Genomic DNA, 8,524 nt, shown 5'->3' with positions numbered 1-8,524 from the left:
AATGACAGAGATTTCATAATTTTTAGATTCAAGAAATTATGATTTCTAGGGCCGTCTAAAAAACTCGTTGGATATGTTCTAAGGGTTTTACTAAGCACATCTATACATTGTTAGGTGGAGATTTGGTTTTTATGTCAACATGAAAATATAAAAATTGTTATATGATTATTGTAACAGGTCATTATAGTTTCTGTCGAAACTATCCATGAGTTCCTTAACTTTGTGAGGATCAATAGCTCTGGTTCACATCAATGGCCTTCTTATCTTATCAAGAGGCAGCTCCACTATCACTAGGCCCCCATTCCCTCCACACTTGGACCCATTCTCGATGCCCCTCCTGCACTGCAAACCATTTTAGAAATCATAATTAAAAAAAAAAAAAAAAACAGAGAGAATCAGAGCATTCATACTCATACACTAAAACGACAAAAGAATAAAGGTATTGTTATATCAATATGTTTGTACCGTTAGATGAAGCAGGAATAAGGAAGGTTCTCAGGGTCTTTGGGAATTGCAATACAAAGTTCGCCATTTTTATTTTTTTTTTGGGTTTGTTATGTTTAAATTGTGGTTGTCCTCTTGTTTTGTGAAGAGATATAGAAACATTACAAAGTGAGGAATAATTATAAGGACCAATCAGATATTTCTATGATTATCGTACACATGGTGTGTGCATGGTGCACACACACAGGCTGCAATCTTGTTTTTGAAATCACAATTTGCTAAAATAATCAAATCCTATTTTCACCATTTCATAAGTATAATTGAAAAATCATATTTTCAAAATATGATTTTACAAGTGGTATAATGTGTGTAACTAGGGCTAAAATGAAAATTGCATCATTTAACTTTAATTTAATTTTCTAACTTTATTTTCCTTTAATTGAATTATTTAAATTTCAAATTTATTCAATTCAAGTATTTGGCCCAATTTTATTAAGAAATTGCTGTATGCAATTAATTAATAAAAAATATTTTTTATAAAAAAAAATTCTCACATAAAAAATTTATCATTAATTATCAATTTTTTTATGTGAGATTTTTTTTAAAAAAAAATTCATTAATTAATTGCATATTTAAGAACAAGTTTTTAGCAAAATTTGATAAACAACTTGAATAAATTTGAAAAACTCAATTAAACAAAAATAAAAATAAAGTTTTTTTTTTAGAGTTTTAACCTATGATGTACGCTTCTGATGATAGTTCTTTATCATCAAACTAAGATACCAATCAATTTTTGGTGTAGACAATGATTGAATCCAGATATCTTATACAACAATAAAAAACTTTATTAGTTGAGATAATTATAATCCACAAATAAAAATAAAGATAGACTATTAAAATAAATTTCAGTTTTTAGCCTATTAATTTTCATTTCTGTTGTCAGTCTACTTTAGTTGTCCCCGCCTTCTTCAGAATCCATGGCTGCATCTATACCACACTTCTCTCTGCTTCGGTACTCCCTCTCTCTGACTCTCTCTCTCTCAATTCTATTTCTCATGCAAATATTAATATATGGGTTTGGTTTTGTTTTGAAATTTGAACCGCAGGAACTATGCAGCAACAACTGCAAGAGCTTTTGTGACTGTGAAAGTGAAACCTTCCTACACCATTTCCTCCACTACCCTCCTTCATCTTCCCTCTCGCTCTCGCAGGTATTTTCATTTACTCTGTTTTCTTTTATTATAAACACTTGTATAATTTTCTTAATCTTCAACTGGGTCTGTCTTATTTTGCTGGTCTTTTTCTTTTTTTATTTTATACTTTTTAGTTTTTATAGTAAAATTTTATAAAGAGAGAAGAAGATTAAAAAATAAATAAAACGAAAAGTACCCATTAAATAATTTTGTTCATATAGTTGAAATAGATATTGAAAGAGCCAAAATTAACCTAAAGAAGCTTCATTTTTGTTTGATTGGAACTTTTTCAGCCATGACTTATGCTCTAATCACTCAAGCTTTCAGCTTTCAATTGGGGTCTGATAGGTTCATAGAATTTGAATTACAGAATAGAATAGTTATTGGCATTCCAGCTCTGATGGAATTGAAAATCAGAACAGGATTATGATTTCATTGTTTGGATGGGACAAAATTGGACTATGGAAGTGAAATTTTTTATTCAATTCACAATGAGTTATATTTAACAAATTAGAGAAATTTTCTCAGGTAATAAAGCATATCCCAGGGTAGAAAATTTTCACCCAGGTTATTATACTTCTAGTCCAGTCACTGTTTTCAGTCACAAAGCTATTGCAGAAAATTTCCACTCCTTTTGAAAGAAATGCTGTAAATAAAATTATTTTTTACCCAGAAAAAAGTGAGACTTTAAAAAGTTTTACATCAGTAAATAAGCTATATATGCTCTCTCTCTCTTCTCAAAAAAAAAAGAAAAAAGAAAAAAGAAAAAGCTAAACCATTGCATTTTAAAACTTTTGTTCTTTTACCTTTAAGTTTGGTAGAGTCTATTAAGTCCAGCAATTTGATTGTGATGGAAAGCAAATAGTCATGTAAATTATGTGGTGTGGGCACTCACGATCAATTATGCTTGTCTATTGGTGTTTCACTCACCACAATTGGATCGGTGTGTATGACTGCTGCACATATAAGAATAATCAATCTATTTAAATAGTTGTTGAAAGCTAGACTTGGTCTCAATTTCTCATATTGCGAGCATGTGTCTAGGTATCATATTTGTTTGAACTCCCAACTTTGGATGTACTCATTTCAATTTTTCTGTAATATAATCATTTATTGCATATAAAAAAATTCCCAACTTTGGATGTGAAGCCACATCTAGATTCCTGGATGAGTCTATTTTCTCCCTTATAGCCCCAGTTGATGATAAATGAAAAGTTCATAGATAGCTTTTCCCAGATGGGTATCTTTCATAATCAAAATATGTGTGGAATACATAAAGTATATTTAACTAGCATTCCTGAAAAAACAGCCATTTCTGTCCATGCCAGGCATAATTGCTGTAGTCAATTTGCATGTCCAAGACATATCCCATACCCTCAATCATGTTACATTTTGTCTAACATGGGTACACTTTTAGTTTTGAAGTGTCTATGTGACATTGTTTGACAGTGCAACATTTTGCATTTCTGGACCATTGATTGAACATTTGTAAAGGCAATATCTTGGTTGTTATATTTTTCTTGGTGTTGGTGTTTGATACATCTAACATTTCTCACTACAATTGTTCCAATAATTTTATGGATTTTTTAATTCACATGTGTGAATTGTTTGTGGTTATGTTGGGCATACACTGCAGTTGAGCAATACCAATCTTAAAATATGGTTTTTTCCTCCCTTTTCATTATTAATTACATATGCTCCCAGTGGGTTTTGAACTAGGGCTCAATGGCAGGATCTTCACATTGATGTTGTAGTTAATGGTTCTCTTTACTCCATGAAATACACAATTGCACATCAACCTAAAGGAATCATTCTTCTCTGTCTTCATTACGCAACAAAGTTTAATTTTTTTAAGGAACATATTTTATAAGATCCTCATTTGTGGGAAAGCTTTAGTGACCATGAAGAGTTGATCCTTCTAATTGTTGCAAGGAACCCTGAGTTGAGGATCTAATATGTAGAGAGGGTAAAGAATTTATTACATTATGTGATAGTAACTAGCTATGCATTGCTACATGTGAATGGTGGAATGCTTCTTCCATTTATAGTCTTGACTCTTGAGATTAGAAATTTATGGATTGCTATTTTCTTGGATGCAATTACTTGAGATGAAGTACCTGTAATTGTGATGGTTCAATACTTATTTGATACTTTTTAGTGTAATTTTGCTGAAATTAACCACATCTTTATACAAGAAAATCAAACATTGAAACTGTTCTTCATTTGTGTTGGCTGCTAAAAAATTCAAGTCTTCTATTGGTTTCATCAGGATGAATGGTTGTTTATTTCACTGGTCTGAGTTAGTGGAGATGATACCTGAATTCTCTTAGTGGGTAACCTTTTTTCGAAGAAATGATCTAATTCATGCTTGTAAATTAAATTGCTATCACATTGAGTTCTACGGATTTCCCCAGCTTCATAAACTATGGATTTGAGTCTGAAATATTTAGTTTTCTTGCTGCTTCTAACAACTGTAATTATTGGTATAAATATCTCTAATCCTCTTGTTTACTTATTATTGGCTTATGCTTCTAGATTGCAGTTTTATGCCAGTGCTACAAACAATGAAGAGGCTGCTGCTAGAGCAGCAGCAGCCAATGCTGACAGTGGAGCTCCAACCATGTACCGTCCCTTGTGATATAGTAACACTGGTTTGATCTCGCATTTAAGTCATACGATGCCATTTTGTCTTGGTCATGTGACTTTTCTTTCATTTTGATCATCAAGATTTGGAGTTTAGTAGTGATTGTATATATCTAATTGGAGATACTCAAAGGATGGAGAGGGTTGTAGAATTTTGCAGTGAGAATCTATCGATTTTCTTCAGATATATAAAATTGTTTTAAATATACAGTCAATCATCAATGGTTAAGAAAGTCTTTCTGAAACAATTCCATATGTAGACAAGCACATATTAAGTTTGAAATACCAGGAAAAAGCTTTTTTTTTTCCTATATATATATGTGTGTGTGTGTGTGTGTGTATAATATATATATATATATATATATATATATATATAGGACAAGAAGAACTGAGCATCCAAAAAGATTTTGCTTTAACTTATAAAAGAACCACAGAACCTACTAATATAAAATTGAAGACTTGGGAACAAAACATGGTGTATATTTTGTGTATAAGTTCCTTAATTTTGTCTAATATCAATAAAACCATAACTAGAATTTTTTTTTTTTTTTTTTTTCCGAAAAATATGTATATGTGGTCCAGAATGTTTTCAAACTTTTCCCAAGTAAATTATCTACATTTGAATGAAAAAGTGAGGCCAAAATGAAAAATGAAAAATGAAAATGAAGTCAGTTAAGGCAATGAGCAGAATCTCATATATGCTATAACATGTTGCAACAACTGGTGCAAAGTACACAGATGGATTTAAGAGTTCTTGTTTTTTATTTTTTTATTTTTATTATTATTATTATTATTTTTTTCAGATTTGACAAGATCATAGCTAAGGAAATCCCTTCAAGCATTGTTTATGAGGATGAAAAGGTCCTAGCATTTCGTGACATTGATCCGCAGGCTCCTGTTCATGTTTTAGTCATTCCAAAGTTTAGGGATGGATTGACACAGCTCGGGAAGGTCATTTTTGTCCTTTTCTTTTATTTACACAGTTATATGCATCAGTAATCTTCCAAATGGGTGCAATGCGTCAGTCTTTTCTGAGACTTATTTCTGGCAATGTGGATGTGAAATTTACACGAAATCACATTTAGTTCCTTTGATAAGATTTCCTTCCAATAAGATGACTCTCCTATTGGAATATGCAGCTTACTGGCTATTGGTTACATACCACTTCTTCCTGAAATGTATATAACCATAAATCAGTATACTTATGAAAAATGTAAAAAAAGAAAATTTCTATATTCTCCATTGCTTTACAGGTGGTTCATGGACCTATCTGTCTTGAATTTTGAATATGTTTGACCTTATATTAGCCAAGTGCCCACCAAGGCACACTTTTAATGGTTGAATGTTTTGGAAGTTGAAAGATGGTATGCATAGACTTTTAGCTTATCTATAGGTATATGCTTCTGCGTATTTATACCAAATTGATGTTTGATTTCCATGGAATATCAAGTATTATTATTAGGACAAAATTTAGGTATAGTACCATAGGTGCTGTTTCTTAAGTTCCCTCTCTTAAGATTCAATCATGTGGCTACTTAACTAAAAAATACACTTCCATCCCATAACAAAAAATCCACATGGCAGAATTTAAAGAAGGGAACCTAAGGAATACATCTAAGTACTGTACCTAAGTCTTGCCCTTATTATTATTATTTTCTTAGAGAAAAGATTGTGAATATCAATTTTAATTTTATGTAATGAGGTATAGTCAGGTAGTCCCTTTATTTGGCAGATTGTTCTTTTTGTTTTCTAATCTTAATGACATGTTGATTTCCGCCTTTTCAGGCTGAAGCAAGGCATGGAGAGATACTGGGTCAGCTTCTCTATGCTGCCAAAATTGTAGCCGAGAAAGAAGGTATTCTTGATGGTTTTCGTGTTGTCATAAACAATGGCTCGGATGCCTGTAAGTTATCATCTCCATTCTCTATAATGTCTCTAGATCTCCTTTAAGTTGTTCTGCAATGCAATATTTCCTTATTCTCTCTCTCTTTCTCCCTCTCTCTGTGCAGGTCAATCTGTTTATCATCTCCACTTGCATGTCCTGGGTGGGAGACAGATGAAATGGCCACCTGGTTGAAGATCGGAAAATGTCCTTTAGAACTTCACCATCCACCCCCACCTCCCCCCCCACCCCCCCCCCCCCCCCCCCCCCCTCTTTTTCCGTTTTTCAATCGTATCATATTTAAGACTCTTCTTTGGGTGATATTTTTGGAGTGTGATATGCCTATAACTTATGTTCCCCATAACATTGTAAGATTGGACCTGAAAACTAGAAGAGCTAATAAATAGAGGCTTTCCATTTGGGGACTTAAAGAGTTAGGAATTGTTTATTTATATATCCCTGGATAGAATTAAATGGGAGAAATGGTTTTGAGTAGCCAATTACAAGTTGATGGGACATGAGGCTTTATTTATTTTGATAAATATTTAAGCATTTTTAAATTTATTGTCATCTAGTTATCTATAAACCTCGGTATTGTCTAGGGGTGCTCCTGGGAGTAAGCACAAGTAAAGAGAGCTTAAAAAATGGCTCATAGGATGATTCTATTCCGTTTGCTTTATATTCAATGAATTCATTGTTTTGTCCTTGTGCTGGGGTAGTATAGCCTCTAATGTATGGTCTTTATAATGTAAAGTAATATTTAATGGAAAAAGAGACTGTTCTCATCAAGTTGGTTCTTTTTGTGTCTATTGGGTGACATTTAGAGGGTGAGCAATGTCATTTCACTTGCATCTTATAAGTCAAATTAAAATTTATCCAATTTGGTTTGGTGATTTCACAATTTAGTCTACCAATTTTCAATTGTTCATTTGGAATAAAATGAAATCATTAGGGTTTGTCTAAAATTATTGTTTATTTGCACATGTTTTGAGCATTTGACTCTACTGATATTATTTTATTCCAAACTAGAAATTAAAAAAGTTTGTGAACTAAATTATGATGGGCCTAGATTACAAGTCGGTAAATTGTAATTTACATTCAAATGTTGAGGGGTTAAATTTGTTCACAAAATAATATTAATTTGGATGGAACCCTATCAATTTTATTTTAATCCTTCCTTTGTGAACTCAAGTCAATCCACGAGAGGTTAAATTGTAACTTATCTTTTAATAATCGCCTTTTATGCTAACACAATGATAAAATCAAGAAGGAAAGTAGGTAATGGAGGGTCAAAACCCAAGGTTTTACAAACAAATAATCGAAAAAGGGGGTGGTTTTAGTTTTTTGGTATGATGGCCGATTTTATAACATCATAAATAATATCCATCAGAAAATTATTTAATAAAATAAATATATTTAAATTTTCTAATATATTCTTCTATTTTATTTTGTAATGTCTCCAAAATTTCATTCAAAGATATTACTAGAAGAAAGAGTGACTCATTTATAAGCAACATCATTGTTAACATCCATTTATTTTTTCAATGTGACTTGCTTTGTGAGAGAGGGGACTACTTGAAATAAATCTTCACCAAGAATTTTAAACATAAACACAACATTGAACTCAATCAAAAGGAAGTCCAATATTAAACAAAAGAATGGTAGGCCGACAAAATAAATTTGTTAATACATTAATGTTTAAAATGCTTGATGGGTCCAGAGACTTTCCCATCGTTGTAACTAATTTTGGAAAAGTACACCAAAAAAAAACTAATTCTGGAAAAAGAAATCTTTATGGAATGTGGCTGTAGAGAAAGTGTAGCGTTCTCTTTCATTTTTTCCTTCAAACAAAAATGTGATAAGCCCGTATCTTAAAATCTACAATAAGGCAGACAATGACTTACAATTTACAAACACTAAATATAGCTCACTTCTAACCAATGTGGGAAAAGTACCGCACCCACACATACGATACCCAATCCATAATGAAAATACTCTCTTGGGTATTGATCGATCTTCACACACCCAACATTTTATGGCCTAACATGATCATTAACTTTATACTAATCTTGTTGCGTCACTTTATCTGATAATTTAGTACTTTTATCACAATTTGCTTACATGGCAAGTACCACAACTTGCTTACATGGCAAGTCGTGAGTAGTGGAGTTGTAGAACCATCTGGCCCCACAACTTTTACTCCACCACTCATGATTTGCTACATAAGTAAGTTGTGGCAAAATTTGTAATAAAAGTTATGATCCTAGCATTTTTCTTTATAAACTATAACTAGAGAAGTTGCCTTTTCAAGTTATAATGACAGAGGTGCTCTATCTTTTTTTTTTTTTTTTTTTTGAGAAAC

The 8,524-nt window shown here is 32.0% G+C and overlaps 1 protein-coding gene across 1 annotated transcript; it reads left to right on the top strand.

Annotated features, from left to right (window-relative positions):
* The first annotated feature begins 1,312 nt into the window (after nucleotides 1-1,312).
* On the top strand, nucleotides 1,313-6,722 carry LOC126706442 (14 kDa zinc-binding protein). Its single transcript, XM_050405893.1, has 6 exons — nucleotides 1,313-1,456; nucleotides 1,551-1,655; nucleotides 4,173-4,259; nucleotides 5,084-5,231; nucleotides 6,066-6,183; nucleotides 6,290-6,722. Exons 1-6 carry the CDS (start codon nucleotides 1,422-1,424, stop codon nucleotides 6,355-6,357), a joined length of 561 nt encoding a protein of 186 aa, XP_050261850.1. The 5' UTR covers nucleotides 1,313-1,421; the 3' UTR covers nucleotides 6,358-6,722.
* Nucleotides 6,723-8,524: the final 1,802 nt, after the last annotated feature.

The sequence above is a fragment of the Quercus robur genome, chromosome 11 (assembly GCF_932294415.1).
Source record: "Quercus robur chromosome 11, dhQueRobu3.1, whole genome shotgun sequence".
Classification (NCBI taxonomy): Eukaryota; Viridiplantae; Streptophyta; class Magnoliopsida; order Fagales; family Fagaceae; genus Quercus; species Quercus robur.
This window is presented reverse-complemented; position numbering and strand designations above follow the sequence as displayed.